Source organism: Folsomia candida, unplaced genomic scaffold (genome assembly GCF_002217175.1).
Source record: "Folsomia candida strain VU population unplaced genomic scaffold, ASM221717v1 Fcan01_Sc001, whole genome shotgun sequence".
Taxonomy (NCBI): Eukaryota; Metazoa; Arthropoda; class Collembola; order Entomobryomorpha; family Isotomidae; genus Folsomia; species Folsomia candida.
In genome coordinates this window covers 19,364,334-19,384,177 of record NW_019091193.1, presented here as the reverse complement: position 1 = coordinate 19,384,177, position 19,844 = coordinate 19,364,334, and the positions used below count along the sequence as shown (strand labels likewise).

The 19,844-nt window shown below is 36.4% G+C and overlaps 1 protein-coding gene across 4 annotated transcripts; it reads left to right on the top strand.

Annotated features, from left to right (window-relative positions):
• Positions 1-41: 41 nt before the first annotated feature.
• Positions 42-9,728, top strand: LOC110852505 (angiogenic factor with G patch and FHA domains 1). Of its 4 annotated transcripts, XR_002548134.2 has the most exons (12): positions 47-250; positions 383-600; positions 691-909; positions 1,002-1,595; positions 1,753-1,932; positions 2,009-2,114; positions 2,187-2,322; positions 2,429-2,485; positions 2,621-2,723; positions 4,098-4,357; positions 9,448-9,540; positions 9,605-9,728. XR_002548134.2 is itself a non-coding variant. In XM_022100610.2 (11 exons), the coding sequence occupies exons 2-10, from the start codon at positions 460-462 to the stop codon at positions 4,308-4,310; spliced, it is 1,746 nt and encodes a 581-aa protein (XP_021956302.1). In that variant the 5' UTR covers positions 42-250; positions 383-459; the 3' UTR covers positions 4,311-4,357; positions 9,448-9,728. The 4 variants fall into 4 exon arrangements, 3 of the variants coding, with proteins under 3 accessions (XP_021956302.1, XP_035702332.1, XP_021956290.1); XM_022100610.2 differs by having other exon boundaries at positions 42-250; positions 2,190-2,322; positions 9,448-9,728; XM_035846439.1 differs by lacking the exons at positions 9,448-9,540; positions 9,605-9,728 and adding an exon at positions 4,442-4,504 and having other exon boundaries at positions 46-250.
• Positions 9,729-19,844: the final 10,116 nt, after the last annotated feature.

Below are 19,844 nucleotides of genomic sequence, written 5' to 3'. Positions count from 1 at the left end.
GAAAAAGTCCCACTTTGGCTGGTATCATTGAGTTGAATGGATTTTTTTAGGCGCAATACGATACCCCAGTTGTTTACTGTGAAAGCTGATCTCACATAATTTTCCTCTATTATTTACATAATTGAGTATTTACAGTGAGTTGACCCCTTGCTTTATGATTTCTATTATAAGGACACTTTAGTTTGCCATCACAGGATACTATTCACAAAGATTCACAAATATTGAGGGCTGAATTAGACCAGGGATAATGGTAATTCATCACATGAACTATTATTATGTCCTCCAGTTAGTTTAATTCATCATTGCTCTTGATGTAGGTAGAGTTCACAAATGATAAATACGTATGCTGTCATTTTGATGTTCCCGATTTCCCATTATTTAGATATCCTGACTGGAAACGAAGACTACGGATTCATTTATATTTTTTGGTAACAAGATTTCGTCCTTATCTTTGGTGTAATGGATCTGGAGGAGCTTAAAAGTGTGATACGAACCGTGCAAGATCAGCACACAACAATACAGCTTTTACAATCCGAAATTCATTTCCAGAAGGAACGAATTGATAAGCAAGATCGAGTTATTGACCAGTTATCCACCAAGGTTTGTGAGATTTATATAAAATAGCAACATGCGTTATAAATTTTGTGCCTGATATCAAAATATTCACTAAATATTGCCTTATCTGCACAGATTGAACAACTGGCGGAACAGCTTTCACTACAAACCAACAGCACCGAAAAACGTAATGACGAAAGCCCGAGTAGTATCTGGAAGGACACTGAAAATCTGTCAATTGCGGAAGCCGTTAAAGAAACTGCAGAGAAAGTTCTTATGAATAATTTGGGTTTTGTATTTGACCTCAACACAAAACTGTACTGCAATTATTCAACAGGATATTATTATGATCCGGTATGTATGAAGTATTATTTTTTGTTGTAATTAGCACCAAAAATTGTCATTATTATACACGTGAAGTTCATTACTCCTTCATCCTTTGATAGGGTCAGGAACTGTTTTACAATGGTCACACGGGAGTTTACTACACTTATGACGCTGACAATCAAAAATACCTGTTCCATTCACAAGTTCAACTCGACCAAAATGTTGAAACAGTGAGAAAAAAGACTAGAAAGATAATTAGAAAAGGTGGAAATGAAAAATCAGTTGCAAAACAGCCCTCACCAACCTCAAATAATTCTACTAGTTGCTCTCAAATTGGTCAATGTGTTGAAAAAAGAAACATTCATAAATCCAAGTCGAAAGTGAAGAAATCTGAAGGATTAATAGACGCAAACTTAAAGGAATCTGTGATTGGTGAAGACATGGAAGAAGGCGAACTGAGTGGTTCTTCTGGCTGCGAAAGCAGCACTTCAGATGCCTCAGAAGAAGAAATTTTAACTTCAAAAGACCACTATAACTCAAGTACTGATGACGAAGAGCAAGAATATCCCCCTTGTATCCGAGCGATCGTGTTGGAGTCTATTTCTAGTACAATTAGGAAAGGATCTCTATTTCTAATCACGTGTATGGGGGGAACAATTGGTAGCGAAGGGCTACATCACACCATCATGCTGCCAGATCCTTCAGTTGAGAAGGTTTATTATATACAATGTAGTTAATCAACCACTTGTTTTCTATTTTGTGTTCTTGTTGCTAGTCTATCCATGTGTGCCTTATGCAACATCTTTATTTTGATGATTTATATGTTGCACAATACGTACCTTGCTTGATATTATTTTTGGTTTTGAATAGCATCATGCAACCATTGTTTATTCGTCAACTGTGGACGATAATGGCGATGATAAGAACTTAAAGAACTACTTCATAAGTGATCATGGAAGTTCCACAGGAACGTTTTTAAATGGTATTCGATTGTCGGAGTCCCAGCAGTGCAGTGAAAAGCATGCAATAGTCCATGGAAGTATAGTTAAGGTATCTATCTGTATCTCGACATGTTACTTTGAATCAAAAACCGTCGCTTGCCCTTATAAATAATTATCAATTTCAGATTGGTGGGTTTTCAATTTTAATGCATATTCATCCTGGCTCTTTCACTTGTGGTCACTGTGAGCCAGGTTTGCTCATGGGAAGTGCTGAAAGCATCGAATCACAAAGTAAATTAAGAAACAGTAGCAAGAGATATGTATATTAAAGTATGCAGGTGATAATCATTTTTCTATCTTCAGTAGGGCCATCTTACCACGCGGAGATACCAAAGACTAGAAATGCACTAATGAAGCAAATTAAAAAAAAGTACGGAATAGAGAAGCACATTTCCTTGCCTGATGCTGATTCTTATAAAGATAGATCACATGAAAGGAGGTTCGTTTCGACATGATTAATGATAACTAAACTAAAATAATAATGCATACAGGCTGTTATTAATATTATAACTGCAGATAAATTTAAAATTTCTTGTGTTTTGTAGAACAGTCAAGGGGTCTGATAATCCATATGAGAAAACTCAAGTCGTAAATGCAGAAGAGTAAGTTTAGTACACCATTTGACTCGTTACTTATTATCCATTATTTTCTATCTTATTAGTGATAATATTTTCTATCATTACTAAACCTGTGTTTAAATTGCAAATTCATAATGCATGTGAATCATATTTTTAAAGATCCATCTCCAAAAATAACAAAGGGTTCAAAATGCTATCAAAAATGGGTTGGAATGAAGGTTCGTCGTTGGGAAATATGGGCAATGACGGCCTCCTTGAACCAGTAAGTAGAGAATTTTTCATATTATGTAAGATTAACAGCAATATTATATTTAGATTATTATGCAGCTTGTACTTTTACTAATAAGTCGTGTGTACGTGTACCTGTCAATGACTGCAATTATGTAGGATGCAACTATTGTATGCAGCAAAAGGCATCCTAAAGGCTCATAGACATATCGTAAATATTAACCATATCGCATCTTCTAATTTTTGTGTTATCATGATTTGGACAGTATGAGTCAACAATTTCCGAGTTTGAATTCCACTTATTAATACCTAAACTAGGGAACGAATTTTCTCATCGTGACTCATAGCAATCTGGATTCCCATGACTTGATTCTAATAAGTTAATCAAATTACAATGTGTGCATTGAATAATGTACCTGCGTACATACATATTATTAATCGAGTCTAATTTAATTACACGTTTTCATATATCTATTAAAATTGTAAACTTGAATATTTTAAAATCTGGTTTGGAGTACCTACATCTGCATGATGTCATGCTTAACGACCCAGTCTTGTTAAGGATTACAAAAATCAGCATAGGTTCCGGGATTCTCAGCCGTTCAAGAAAGTTCCTTGCCTTGAAAAGGATGAAAACAAATATTACGTGTAATAATGGGAGTTTATAAAAGTTTTATTTCGCTATTTTGTTTAAAGAAATCCAAACGATACGACAGTTTTCTTTGGTCATTCCATGCTATTGTTGGCTTATCTGCATAATATCACGTTCCAAAAATAAAATCGCATGTCTAAGTCTCATTCGAAATATAAAAGACGCATGAGAATTTGTGAGCAAATCGCACGAACCTCTCGATCCACGACACACATCTTTCATACATACATACAAACAATCTAAATATTATGTATTTACACAGTACAATGTGTTGTTTAACGCAAGCCCTGGCGTTTTTTGCACAAAGATATCGACAATATTGTTTCTCATTCTAGTGACTTTGCCCGTTTAATTCTAGATTATTACATACATGATACAAAAATAAATGCGAAGTTGCAAATAATTCATTTGTTTACAGTTTGGTCAGCAAATAGCTAAGATTTGCGGTTCGTTGATCTCCATTTCGCAAATTTAAAATTTAGACTTTTGTATTGCCCACATTGCTCAGTAATGATAAAAATTATTAGCCTTTGAATGAAAAATTGTCGGGATGTATGTAATACAAGCATAGGACTATCTCAATCAACAAGTGTGACTGACTATACTAAAAAATTGTTAGAATCGATTCATGGATATTATCATATTATAGACTACGTTAGACAAATGTTTCCACGTATGAAGTAGAATAGTACATATGAAATATAGCTCCCATGTATTTTCACTGTGTTAATTATTGTGCCTGCTTTTGTTATGCAGGTGAGACTGGAGATGAGATGCGATCGGTCTGGCCTGGGGATGGAATCTTCTTCTCTTCAGAATGACTTCAAGAAATCGCCCAGCACTTCCCGAAGCCGGGTGGACCAGCTGGCCATCACGATGAAGCGATTTAAAGAAGCTGCTGGAGCAACGGAGATTAAAATGGAAGTTGATGCCAACGTGGTGGGTGATGGAAACCTGTCCACGTCGTGAAGAAAAAAATTTCAAATTCAGATTGTGTCTTCAATTTTAATTAACAGGTTTGTGAGTGGAGTGGAGTAGATTGGAAAATTAATTACGGTGGAGTTTTTACATATATATCATTATTTCTGTCTGGTTCTTAGTTTGGCTGACTCTTGGGTTTTCTGTTCATGGCAGTTTTATTAAAATTCATAATTTATCATTCACATGGCTCGTTGGAATAATAATGATTGCATCACCATCACATCATTTCATCAAATCATCGATATCAATACTAATGAAATTACGCCATCCTAAACACCTGATAGCGCGGCCACCTGTACACATTGCTAAATTCAATTTATCTCATACTGGATTTCTTGCCATCATGTTAGATTATCTGGATCAGATCAAAGCTCTTCGTAAAATGGCACTTAAACTTCGGGAACCATACACACAAATATATAACAAAAGTTTATCATCCATGTATATATTACTGCGTATGTATATGTTGCAGTATCTGACAGATGGATACACCTTTTATCTAGATACTTGCTTCTTTTCCGAATCTGGTTCTGCATACATATTTAGTTCGTTCTGCTGGTGTACGTGGATAATCGTTGTCTTAGATCATCCTTCAGTTATAGGTACTTAAATATGTTCGACGATGCGCCACCGACCCGATTAGCCCGACTTATTAGAACTTGATTGAACAAAACCCCCTGGGCAAGGACTCTCACTACTTCATTCTCTTTCAATCTCTCTAATCCAGTTGTAAAATTGTAGTACAGAATCTGCACTCAGATAGTCCTATGCATACATCTACCTACGGCATGGAGACGATGCCAACCACTTTATTAAGAGCCGGATTATTAGAAATCCTTTTTGGCTCTCTTTCAACAAGATTTTAAAGTTGAAGTTGAAAGAATGCGGTTTGGATTCGCTGAAATTCTTTTGCATTCTATACTTGGGCCGGTAAGTTGCATGCATGAATTATAAGTTTGCAATGGTTGGTATAATACTTGTCTTAATCATCATACACACACACCTTTATGGTCTTAATCCCACACAAACCTTGTGCTTTTTAATGGGTCCTTCCAACGGATATATTCAGTTTATACAGAAATGCACTTTATACTTTTATAATTTCTCAGCCTACCCACATGCGGAAGGTCCCTTGATTGAGTATGCTAGTTATAGTTATAATATGCATGTACCCTCCAAACTCCGCTGTTGTTGTTCAATTTGTTTGTGCAATCCAACTATCTAATCTCTGGTCACTCAGTTCTCTCGTAATTTTTCCTGTCGTCAACCTCGAGAAGAAGTTATTATGACCAAACCACTGCCAAGTCAGTCCGCATTCCTTTTACTGGTTACTACTGCACGTATATGTAGTAAAATTCATCCAAGCATGCTGCAAAATTCTTATTAAATGCATTCCGTTGGTCTCTTTCTTTCTACTTGCTCGTATATACGTGTTTGCTCCAAAAAGCTCATAAATCCAATGCCCTAAACAACCCATAAATGCAATTGTGAAATTATAAATTGCCTCCTACTTATTTCCCCATTCATCCATCGTTTAAGTCGCTTAATTGTATTTGCATTGGTTGTTTTTGTACATGGGATAAACATTGAAACACTATCAGACGTGTTTCATGGAATCTTAAATTGACACGGGAAAATGTGAATTTTGTTGATCCTCGTTCTGATTTGAACTTTATTCATATTTTTTGTATCCACACTGATGATTGATAATTCATAAATTACTGTATATTCACCGTAGCCCAATGTCACTGTTACCAGCAAGAGTGCAAGATCATGTCAGCAAGGAGATGGTGGATGATAGGAGCCACCATCATTCATCAATAATTGATTTAAATTCTTTCATTTATTTACCAACATTTGTGTGATATGCTTGTGGCCAGGCCACACTGTCAGAGAATGCTGAATGAGTGTGATTGAGACGGATTCAATATGCAATCTTTTGACTTCTTGACATCATCTTTATGTCATTAGCAAAGACAAGTGAGGCATTTTATTAGAATCTAATCTTCGTTTATTCCTTTGATGTTCAACTCAAATTTGGTTGTGAATGGTCCGGTTCTATTACATAAAGTTGCTTACTTGTTATGAAAGATAAATTTGCGTAGGTCAGCGAAGCACCTCCTAATGACTGATGTTTAAAATCCATGCTTTTGCCGACCATGGCTGGATGAGCAGTTGTGAGAAGTAGGATAAGTAAAATCATGTTGAGCAGTTTTGATCTTTGGGTGTGACGTTAATATGACGTTCACTGATGTTCAGTCAGTTATCTGATACCATTTTACGGCTTCCTGTAAGACTAGTGGTAAGCAGTTTGATTTAAATTTGTCAGTGTAATGGTGGGCGACTTTTACATATGTACTTATAAAGTATGTGCATACACTGGTTTATTTTGAGAGTAGCCATCCGAAATTTTACTCGTCAAATTCTAAGAAAATGGATAATATAAAGCTAAAAATTGACCTTTCTAGTCGTACAACTTTTGTAGCGACTTGTTTGATAATTGTTTAGTTGCAAGCAAATCTGTTTTCAATTGCTGATTAACATCCATCTCTACACACATTCTAGGACTTTTTGTCATTATGTTATTAAATTGTATAAAGTTGAAATTCTCAATTATTAGGATTAAATTTATAATATGAAGTTTACTTTATGGCATTGGTTCTCTAACAAAGCAGATTGTTAGAGTTAGCACTGTTGGGTTTGTGATTCAAAATTGTCTCTTCCTGGATCACGTTCTAATATAAAACGCGCATTTCCAGGCAAGTTATAAAGTGAAGTTGTGATAAATGAGATCCAAAATCTCTTCTCATTCCTGAGCCAAACTGACTACTCATTTATTACATCGCCCACTTATGAACTGCGAACGAGCTAACAACTAATAATACTAAGTATACAGAACAAATGGCTCACACATTCTTAGCAAATAAACGCAACAGCCAAAACTAACATATATTTACTGCTACATAAAATGAGAACGAAATACACCAGCAGTAAAGTACACCTTCTATGTCATGCAGTTTTGGGAGAAGGACATGACGAACGCCTCTTTGGTTATTCTTCTTCTCTTTTGATTCTCAAAGCTGCACTGTTTTTTTGTGCTCTGCAGCTCTGTCTCAAGTCGTCACAACTCACTCACCCGAATCTCAAATAACTCAAATCTCATCCATACCACACGCCACACTCTTCGTCGATCACCTCTCAAACTCTTATTTACTGCTGATTGAGCTACATACACGTTAGTTCAAGACAGAATAATTCAGCCTATGGTATTTAACATTAAGTAGTACAGATATCAGCTATATATTGGCAGAGACTTTTGCACGACAAAGATATATTTGTAAAGGGGCTAAGCTACCCTGCAGCACGTCTCATCTATCCCAGCTATCGTTTCAGGTTTAATCAAGTGTTTAGTCTAAGCAATTTCAATGACGTTCAAATAAATCACATAAATGATTTAAATTACACTTGCACATATTAAGCACAAACTTAAAACTACTGTACACACATGCTTAAATGCGTATAATCAAGATAGAAAAGAATATGCACGGTTGACAGTTCACCTTACCCTTGTATTGACTCAATCGTGTATGTGATAACTTTGTAGTGCATAAGTTACTTATACTTGTGTTTTCGCAAACGTACAAAAAATATAAAAGAGTGAAGCGTGAGCTGGTTTCGTGGTAAATCGGAATGGTTTTAGTAATGACATGTAGTTTGAAAAGTAATGTATCGTTTGTGAAGTGGGTGATCAGTTGGTCCTTAATTTTTGGGTTTACATACATATGAGCGTGTGGGATTCTAACGATAGTGCAACCGCAATCTGGACAAAGGACGCCTGATTGCAATTTCTTGCACGTTTGCTTTGCAGGTGAATGAATTGAGAGAATCGCACATACTTAGTTTTCATAACCCAGGTCATTCATGTGGGCGTTCGTATTTTTATTTCGTATTTTTAGAAATAAATGCCTGACCTCCGTAAATTGAGATACAAATTTGATCATCCCCAGTTGTGTATTATAAAAGTTGGATTTTTCTTTCAGCATTAATTGATGCGTAGGCGTGCCAAGTCTCACAAGGGCCATTTGTCCATTGATCCAAGTAATGCTCTCAAGTGACGTACAAAAATACTAGGCTTGCGAGCGGAAGTTGTGCAATGCCAATAATAATACATGCATGTTTTAGCTTGAGCGTTCTCCAGTCGTTTCAAGTGCGGTAGTTTTTTTGCTTGGTTGCGAGCCAGGGATTATTATGAAACCATTCTGCTCGTCAGTTTGCCTGACCGTTTATCTGGATAACGCTCACCATCCCATTGGCTTCAAAGTTATTGTATTGGGTTAATTGAGGTTAGGTGACGGGCATTACACGCCACAGATAGCGATATCAAGTAAAAGTTTAGAACAAGGGACCCATTAAACGAGTACTATCCTCACGATTTTCAGAAATTATTTAAGGTAAAATTAGGCAAATAGTTAAAGGTAGTTATGAAGGTCTCCAATTATACGTACCTGCATCAATTGGGATGCAATAAGAACCCAAAATCTGCACTTACTTATTGAGGTATTTTTATAAAGGCAAGGAACACGCGATTAAGAACATATCTTTGCGTAAGTATTCTTTTGCAACAGCCATTGACTGGATTTTACTACACTCGAACTCATTCATTCAACTAAGAATATATTTTTATGGCTTCGCTCGATGCTAGACTAGACGGACTGGCTTGTGTTTAAGAATTCATGCGAACTTGTTGTTGAGCTCGTGGGTGTGCTGGACTTTGGTTACGCTTTAACTTCACATTCACACCACTTATGTGTGTATTCTGTACTTCTGAGACAGACACCTCGTCCTGAGCGACTACAAGAACTTTCTCCTTTGGCGATTCCAGTCCAGTTTTCTGCCTCTGCTCGCTCGCACCTCACTCTCTCACCAAACAAACCATTCATTCATAAGCGTGCATCATGCAAATGCCATGCTATTTTATTTCTCACGGATCCGTTATCACCCAGCCTATGCTAAATCTCTTGTGATTTCGCACAATCCCGTTACAGCAATAAGTAATCAATTATTTAGGATAGTATGAATTTTGACACTCTTGACCATTTTTTTAAAAATATGTCTACTATTGCAGGTCTCAAGTCACCAGTTTCTACTCGAACGGGATAATATTTATTATATAGTTGGAGTGATACTGTTGTGTTTGTGGAGTGGACAAGTGGCATTAGTACGTACATATTTATTGATATTATGCAAGACTTGAGTTTAATCACCCCATATCTAAAAAATAGTGAGGTGTACTGGATAATGAATTAATAGCAAATTGTAACTCAAACTGGATCATATTTACGAATTCAGCCGCCTACGTATTTTATCGCAGAATAAATTATCTTACAATAAACCTGACAACGTACATATAAGCTTTTATTCGTGTTACAAGTGCTGACTGCCGGTGGTGTGAGACACTTTATTGTTAACTGGTTGTGCTCTGCTGTTATCATTATTATTTACCATCCCGTTTACTAAACTGCAAACAAATTATTTTTCTTCCCTTGGTCAAGATATATTCAAGTTGTTTGCACTACGAGGTTCTAGCAGTTTGATATGTATACACACATGCTGATGAAGTTGTGGTTATTCAACTTTGTCTTGTCCCCAATTCATTAAGTAGATACAACTTGTCACTCTGTCATTGTCAAGGACGTTGTGCCACAGAGCATAATTGATACCTCAGCCCATTGTCAACATTTTTTATCACGTGTCACGATGGATTAAAAACAATCGCTGCTAATTTGTGATCCGAGTAATTACATTTACACCGCCGTCAAGTAAAAAATTGACTCGTCTCCAAACAATTCTCCACATAAAAAAATGTTCACTGCCCGACAACAAATCAGAATGGTTCGTCGTACCCAGATATTAAGGAGCCACATCATGTTCGCTTTGATTCTGGGGCTTCTTTCCGAAACTCATTGGGTTCTAGGTAAGAATTTCTATAGAACAATGTTTCATTTTCAATCAATCATTGAAGAATACATATTTTGTATAAAATCTAAAACATATCGAGCCCATATATTTAGATGAGGTACATGCATTCATATGGCCAATTTGGTTAGTAACACAGGTGTGTTTAATATAGATACGTATAATAAAGTTAGGTTAGTTCGTCGATAGGTTTGATAAACACTCGTCAGTGTTCATGGTGCCGAGTTGTCTGGATTTATGGAGTTTGCTTGCAAAGGATGAATCAGTATCTCGTAGTGTATCCTCAGATAAATGATTGGAACTGATGTATTATGCATCAAATCAAACTAATCATTGGGTCGGTGTTTTAATGTGAATATTTTAGGGTATTATAATAACTATATGCTGCAGGCACGTAGTTGATAACCTTGACTTTGTTGTGTTTGTCTGAAGTTCTTAATCCTTATTGGTGAGACCAGCAGACTGCCCGTGCTTTGTCTCACCTCACCATCACTGAGGCACACGGATACATTGCAAATTTCCAATCCTACTACATATTGAATTAGACGACAATAAATTTGTAAGCGAATTTGAATTTCACATTCCTCTCTATTGGAACATAAAAAATCTACCAGCAGAGAATGTATATAGCCGATTAAAATACAAGTATGCATTACAATTTACTGCTCATTTTGCAGTTTAATTTATTACATGCATATTTATCTAATGTGAGAAAATATACTTAAATTCTCTGACTGGGTGAATTCTATATTCACCCAGTAGATATAGTTCCTTGTCTATATTATACATAGCTAAAGTTCTCTGCTTTCCGTTAGACCCATGCATTAAGATGACATACATACGATTTTAAAGAAAATATCTATAAAACACGTACTATACGTCCATTAGGTCAAAATAAATTTTAAAGTGCACAAATAAATACAAACGTGTCCGATACACCATATAAATTTTATAATTGAATTTTGTGTTCCAAACCTAATAACAATATGGCTTAAATTAGCGTTATATTATTTCTATATATTTGTGCCTGCTCACAATAGGCAGACAAACTGGGTTTACGACTTCTTGTTAAAAGTAGCTTGTGAAGTATTAATTTCATTTACTATTTTATTTACCATAATGAGTGGATCCAAGGGCTTGTAAGGTAGAAGCTTGTTAAATAAGTAACGCTTCCTGATAAGGAAGGTATGAAATCATGTTAATGTTAACATCTTACGCATATCTTAATTGGCGTGATTTCATATTCGGTTTAACGGGAAAGCTTTCTCTCCGACAAAACCAATTTGTGTATGATTGAGTTATGTTTGTGTGTGCATTTAAAAGTTAATAGTTTTATGCAATCCTACATTTGTATGTATATTAGTTGGCATTGTGTTGACTATGTAAGTACAACATTCATATTTTTAAGATCCCAAACTTAGCCACACTACCATCTGAGTAAGCCATTCAGAATTCAATTAGTGGGCTGAAAAGCAGGTAGTTCGCAAATGCAAATTGCACATTAAAAATTGCAATTGAGCACAAATATTTATTTATAGTACAACCAAACATTTTTGGTAGTTTCATGAACTCACCATTATTATCCACTACTATTATTTGTGGAAGAGAATTGGTTGCCTGCTGAATACATTTGCAAGGGAGGTGAAATGATGGGGTTGTTAACCACTACAATAATAACCACCGGTAGTCGAGGCTGTTGTCACAAGAATAGAAGAACGGAGCAAAGATAACTTATATTTATGTAAGACCATGGATCCCCTGAAGATTGCAGTAAGGCATTATTTTATCGAAAATGTCTGTACTGACGACTCGTCAGGCTTATTTTGAAAAATCAGTAATAATCACTCTGGTTGCACTTTGCTCACTTTTAACTTCATATTCTTTAATGAGAAGCCATTAAGTATCATTGTGCCGGATTTCATCTTTTTAAACAATTTCTAAAAATCGGTATGGGTCACCCCATCGGGTCACTCCAGATAAAAATTTTGACCCCCACTGGTCAACCACTTGACCGATTTCGCCCATATTCGAATTCGTTTCCGAACTTTTCCCATTATGCATATGGTAAAAATTTCAAGTCAATCGGTTCAGCCGTTTTGGCTCTATCGTGCCGGACAGACAGACGGACGGACGGACGGACGGACATGACGGTTCCATAAGCCTTGACTCGGGCTAAATAATTTTCAAAAACGGTATTTAAATGTAACTAGGTTGAATTTTACAAAAAATTGTCGCGAAGGCTGTTTTACATCCGAGAGTTTCAATTGTCCTCCCCGGTTTTGTTCTTTCCAAATCTTGATATTAATAATATCAAGATTTCTGTCGCTCTCTTTGATGCAGTATTTATAAATATGCCAACAGTCTCAAAGTTCAAAGGCATCCAACTGTGAGTGCGAATTGAAAGAGAGATTGTTGCAACTACCTACATACAACTTGCTAACTCCATCCATGTCACCAACGACGACGACGACGACGAAGGGTTTAAGGATGTACAGAAATTTTTGTCGTCTAAATAATTTAGTCAAACCAAAATCATCTATTTTATGTGTTGTTTTATGGTTTTCTGTTTGATAAGCGATGCACAGATGAATGGAGTTCCTATCTATTTGCACATTTCTTTCTTAATGACAGAGCACGGGATGCAGTCGTTGCATATGATATGAACATTAAAGAAATTTTTGTCGTCGGATTATTAGTATCGGCATTTTGGCCTCAAAAAATGAGGAGGAGGTGATTTTTACATGCAGTGCAGAATTTAATGCACTTTTCAGTAAAGTGACTCGGTTAAATCGTTAACCAAGACTTGTTAGATTGACGTTGACATGGATGGATTTATGGTCGAGGCATTAAAATTAAAGACATTTTTTACATAAGCAATGCATGTAAAAATGCCCTTAATTACAATACCTCGACCATAGCTATGTGTAAGTAGTTGCAGCAATTTTTATTTTTGCATAAACATACAATCAAGCTTCAAGATCATCATAGCCCACATTACATACAGCTGCGATCAATGTTCCAGTTCGATTTGCAAGCATACCTTTTACCTTAACGGAAAAAAATTCAAATTCATTACACAAAATGATTTTTCTATCATGCCCGTCACAGTTAAATTTTAGGCTTATGAATCAGGTTCATATGACAAGGTTCGTTTAGGTATTTATGTATGTACGTAGTTTCATATTACAACTATAGTAGTTAGTGGACACTTGTTTTCTTTTCAATCCTATGGACATTTTTTTGTGTGAGAAATTGTACCAATAATTGTACGTGAGCAGACTTTTCTATACAAACAACGCATACCTAAGTGCATATTTGTATGCACATGAAGACAGCGTATGTAGAATGACAATTTATCGATGACATAATTTGTTTTTATTTGTTGAACAGGAGGTAAAAAACGAAGGCAACAATTTCTACGATCTCTTATTATGTTTTTTGACCGTCGTATAATATGCATATGGGGAATGGATGAGCACATTATTGCAGATTTGATAGAGAGCACATGCAGTGCCACGAGATCGCCTTCGAAGGAATGACCTTTATCACCACGAACGGTCATCGCCTCCTCACCCCACGCCCCACCACGGCACGTTTTGTGATTGATAGTGATCCATCCATGTGTGTTTGCACCCGCTCTCTGTAGGCAACCAAAGTCAGCCGACGGATCTCTTAGTATTCGCACGATCGGCTTTTTTTGAGTCATTAGTCGAATTCCTTCACATAAATTATTACATTTCAATGAGTTCCATTGAACATTATAACACGTAGTTAACATTCTTAATGCTGATTTAACCTAACTTTTATTTAATCACGATATGTGTGGCATAACAATTTGAAACATGTGCACCTTTCTAACAAAAAATAAACAAGTATCTGTATTGGAATAGTGCACTTACATACAACTTATACCTTTGAAGATTAAATGAAAGCATTAGAAATAGAGAGGATTCATATCCAATTATATAGGTTGAACATTATTGGGCAATGCTTTATAATATGGTCAAAATATTGCTCCGGAAGGCAAGTCATTGACGACTTTTCTGTCCATCCTATTGGGGTCACCTGCGCACTTACGTGGGGAACCTATATATTTACGATGCCAATATAAATATGTAACAATACTAAGAGTAGAATTCTCGGAAGACATGGTTGTTGGTATGTAAAGCAATTTATTACAAGCTTTCGATGCCACACTTGCATCATCATCAGGCAACTTTTTTAACCTTTTAAAAACGGATTCCACCAATAAGGTGGAGGGCGATTTCGATCTCTTGGCGACGGACTACACCAATAAGGTGTAGGCTAACTTTTTCTCGTTGGCGACGGATTCCACCAATAAGGTGTATGGTTACAGAATTCCGTTGAGACCGGGCTACATCAATAAGGTGTAGGAAAAAATAAAAATAAAATGACCGAGAAAATTTTCTCAGTTCCATTCTTTCCTCCTTATTTGTCGTTGGTTTTTCTTCAAGCCTGAACTAATTTTTTTAGAGTTTAGAGTTGTAGTTGTAGTGGGGGGAGGAACTCGGAGGAAGTGCATCAGAGGTCACGCCGCGCCCCCGAAAAATTATCCAACATTGGCGCTGCTAATAAATTGGTCGGCGTTGACCTCTGACCTGTATCATTTTGTAAATATGATACAGTTCATATTTTTTTAAAATTATCACAACGTTCTCTTTAGCTAATATATTCGCAATAGTGTCACCACCGATCGGAACAAGTCACAGAACACTGAAGGACAAAATTATAGCTAATAACTTGTTTAAAATATAAAATGCATCCCAAAATCAGTGTCATCAAATTGATGACATGAATGATGACGATTTATTCGTTTAGTTTATTTTTGTAGTACTATCAAAATCAAATCCGATCTTTTTATCAAAATTAATATCGTGTGTTCATTTGGTTCAGTTGCAATTTCATGTTAAAAATGTATTATGTTCTAATTTTTGTTGTCGAATCAGTTCCAGGTCTCTAATAAATCATAACTGCATCAGTAGAATATTCAAAATCGGTTTGCATTAATTCAGTCCCCAACTAATTTTATCACCGCCCCACAAGTCGGTCTCAATGGTATTCTGCCCCCCAGTAAATCCGCCCCCAAATGCAATAGAAACCATTTTTAATTCCGTTTTTAAATGGTATCCAGGTCAAAATTAATTAGTTTTTATAAGGTTAAAAATAATATTTTGGAGATTGACATTTAAAATCAAGGATGAATAATAATGTTAGTGAGTTGTCATTGGTTATTGAGTAAGGGTACCATGAGTGAAGACCAAATGGGATTTATATTCATTCCATTGTCTTGATTTAAAGTGTTGGTCGTTTTCTTTATGTAAAGGCTTTCCAAAAATTTTCGATGAAAATTTCGTCGTTCCGGGATAATAAGACTTGCTGAGTCGGTATTGATGATATGGTTTGGATTTTCCAGTATATGTAACGCCACTGCTGACTTAATGTTTTTCTTTTTGATATCATTGAGATGTTCTTTCACTCTTTTCTCGAGTGGTCGACGCGTCTCTCCTATATATTTTGATCTGCATGAACATTTGATCTGGTAAACCCCTATTTTTTCTGGTGGTGGTTTTCCTTTGTAGGAGCAGATGATTTGCTTAATTTTCTTTCCCGTGAGGTATCCAAATTGACACTGGAGTTTTCTCCGTAGGTAACCCGTCAAACGATGGGTGAGAAGACCCATGTAGGGAAAAATGATGCGAGGTGCGTCATTATTTTGGATTTGGTGTTGGTCATTTGTAAATTTTAGTTTCATTCTTGATATTCTTTTGTCGATTAGGTGTTTTGGATAGCAATTTGTTGTCAAAAATTTCAAAAAATTTACATGTTGTCAAAAAATGTAACAATAGTAATGGCTGATTAATTTGAAGACCTCCAGCATTATGAGGACCAGTCTTGGGGTTGAACTTTCTATCTTGTATCTGGAGTTTTTCAGTTTTATCAAAATACCGGTTCAATGCCGCTGTTCTTATTGCATCATCGTTGGTCTTGAAATATTCAACCCGTTCACATTCATGTCCTTATGGCGCACTGAGATATGAGCTTCTATGAGCGCACGACCGTGCCTAGCGCAAGTTCAATCGCTATACGGATCCTGCAAATACTTTGACCTAACATGGCTTTTTGGTCACTGTACCCCATAAATGGGGTATCACTGGAAAGGTCTCGGCAAGGGGAGTCAGAATATACATACTTTGTGCGATCTAGGACCACCCACTCATCATTCACAGTGAATGATGACGAACGGGCTGAATTGCGAACAGCGACGCTGAACATTCATAGAGAATTCAGGTAGCATCATACGTACAGACTCATGGAATATGTATGTGTATGTATGTATGTATATAATGGAGTTGGAAGTTTGAGGCCTTTTTGCAATTTCATTGTTGCAGCTCTTTTTGTAGGTTGAACATGAGGTTAGGAGCTGTCCTGATGCTTGTTCATTTGATTTGAGTGATAATGAATTGACGTCGTCGTCGTCAAAAAGAGCTTGGTGATAAATAACCTCCGAAAGTACATAGTGACTATGGTGCAAATATTATGTTGCAAATATTCAATCCCTCCTGAGTTTTCACGAGGTAAAATTTTTGCATTGAATTTGAGGTAGCAACAAAGGTTTCTCATCATTTCTGCAGATTGCACTGCTGCAGTAAAATTTTAGCACAGGTGAGGTATCTTCGAGCAAACATCATTGTGTGCTCTTCTTACAATACCAACGATTACAATGACAGCAGTGATAAAATTAATAGTGCAGAGTTTGTTTTGTGACTAGCAAAGTGATTGTATTTATGTGTACAGGAGACGTGAGGCAGGTGTATCTCATTATAATTTACCCAATGGAATGGATGATGGATACTACAATAATAATAAAATGCAAGGTTGCCTGAGATGTAGATTACCTGCATGGATGGATGGATAATAATGATGATGAGGGTTTGTCGTAATTTGCTTTCGAGAAACAGTCTGACTGTGTTCGGTACCATTTTTACCAGCACCATCACAAGAAGAAGAACTCCCAACCACAGAATGTTTGGTGTGCATGCTTAAATAGGAACTCGTGACGAAACGAGCAAACGAGAATTTGGCAAATTCGATGAAATTGACAAATGTTTATGTATAATAAAATAAATGAAACCTCTCCATGTGGTCTCATTGATTGATTAACAATGTTCTCTGAAATGCAATTAAATCACCGCACGAATATATCCTCCTTGAGATGATTGAGCTAATCGGGACACGGAACCTTCGAGGAAAAACGGGACGTGGTCTACGTAGTTTTATTGACGTCTACTTATTGCAACTTGTAGTGCACAGCATAATATTTACCTACTTGTTGGTTCAGATTTCCAGAGAGCATGTTCATATGTATTTGATAAAATATCCTGAAATATTTCAGGTGGGAACTGTTGGCTGAACGTCAACAAGAACGGGCGATGTACTGCACTGGTGAAAACAGGATCGACTAAGGAGGACTGCTGCAACTCTGGGCCCCTCGCCGCCACGGCCAGCGTGGCCTGGAATGAGGACGAGCTGACCCCCAGCTACCTATTTTACATGCATGTCCAGGGCGGAGTGGGATGCACCCGGTGCAAAGGTGAGAACCAATTCTATGGCACATTTTGAAATTCTACATAAACCAGTTAGATAAAACTATTTGTTCAACCAGACTGAAAAATAATTCACTTATTAATGAACTTATGTTTTTGTTAAAGACTCGTGTGATGGGATCAAATGCCAGGAAAATCAAAAATGTGTAGTCCGGAATGGAGTTCCAAAGTGCATTTGTTCTCCAAATTGTAGCTCGCTGAGGTTGCAAAATGGAACTAAAAAAGGTCGAGTTCGCGGACCGGTGTGTGGGTACGTTTCATGAAAATTGAAGGCCACAATTTGTTGTTGAACTGTTTAATTAAACATGTTATTGTGATTTAATAGTTCCGATGGCCGGACATACAAAACACCTTGCAGACTTCTCAAGCGGTCGTGTAGAAGAAGGGTTGCGATTTCCATCAGCTACTATGGATCTTGTCGAAGTACATACATACATACTTCAAGTTGCATGCTTATACTTATTATATGCATATTTAACAAGAGTATGTTTTGATTTTCTAATAAATACATCTATATAATTTTTGTGCCCACAGTGACATGTTCCAAGTTGACATGTCCTGGAAAAAAACAGTGCTTACTGGATCAGAATTCAATCCCGCACTGTGTGAATTGTACTACCCGTCACTGTCCAGTGGCTAATGGAAAATCAGTTTGTGGTAAAAAAAATATAAATATAAATATAAATATGGGCTGAATATTTATAATAAAAATAAAAAGGAGTAAACGGAGTGACATACCCAAACGTGTGCCAACTGAGACAAACGGCTTGTCAGAAGGGGAAAGCAATTCAAGTTGCTTACAAGGGCCCTTGTAAAAGTAAGTTTTTTTCGAAAGTAGTTATCTAAATAGCCAGTGAAAACAAGATGGTCATAATACATGGGGGTGGTCCTACATCAGCTTTGTGACTAGCTTCATTAACATTCCAAGAAAGGGCAGTTAGTGTAAATAGTCAAATTTTAAAATGCGTTTAAACTTATTAAGGTACATTCGCATGAATATTACATAGTTTAGAATTCGTATAGGTATGCATTTATTTGGTTCCAGTTTTCGTACCATTATTATTTATTTAATTACTATTTACCAAATTTAAATTAATTAAATTAGGCAGTTCAATTAACTCAATTCAATTTGATGAGATTAAGATATCATCATGCATACACAATGAATTAAAGAATTTATTCATTGGACGATGAAACCATTAGAACAAATAGGACAAGTTTTGTCTCATTATTGAGCTCGTATTTTCAGTCTTGATTGTTATTTATGTTATGCACTAACATTATACCTCAACTGTACATGTTATTATGCATGAGATAATACTGTTGCACTCGTTACCAAAGTATAATAAAATAACCCATAACACCTTTAAGCACCTCATCAGAAAGACTTTTCACTCTTTGATTGCATTTTTAATCGGCTACAATAAATACATAGACTGAGTAAATGGTCACTCGACAACAAAAATTTAAAGTTCGGTTTTTTTATTGTCTATCCTACACACTGTTTCCATTTACTGAAGATTTATTGATGCAACTTAGAATCCATTCCATTTTATATATTAACCTTTTGTCCCGTTTGATTTTTAATCATTACAGAACGTGCGAGTTGTGCAAATGTCAAGTGCTCTGATGGTCAATCATGTTTGGTGGATCGAGCCGATAAGCCAAGGTGCGTTACTTGCGGACCCCGACCAAAGTGGTGCAGGGCTTCGAAACGCGATGGGAGCATAAAAGGTCCGATTTGTGCAACAAATGGAAAAACTTATGGAAATTGGTGTGACATGGTGGAAGATTCCTGCAGCAGCGGCATTGCCCTCGATACCAACCATTTTGGAAAATGCGGAACCTCGACAACAACTATGTCAACTTTCTCTAACAACACTTTGTATTAACTGGATTCATACTGGATTACACGAAAACA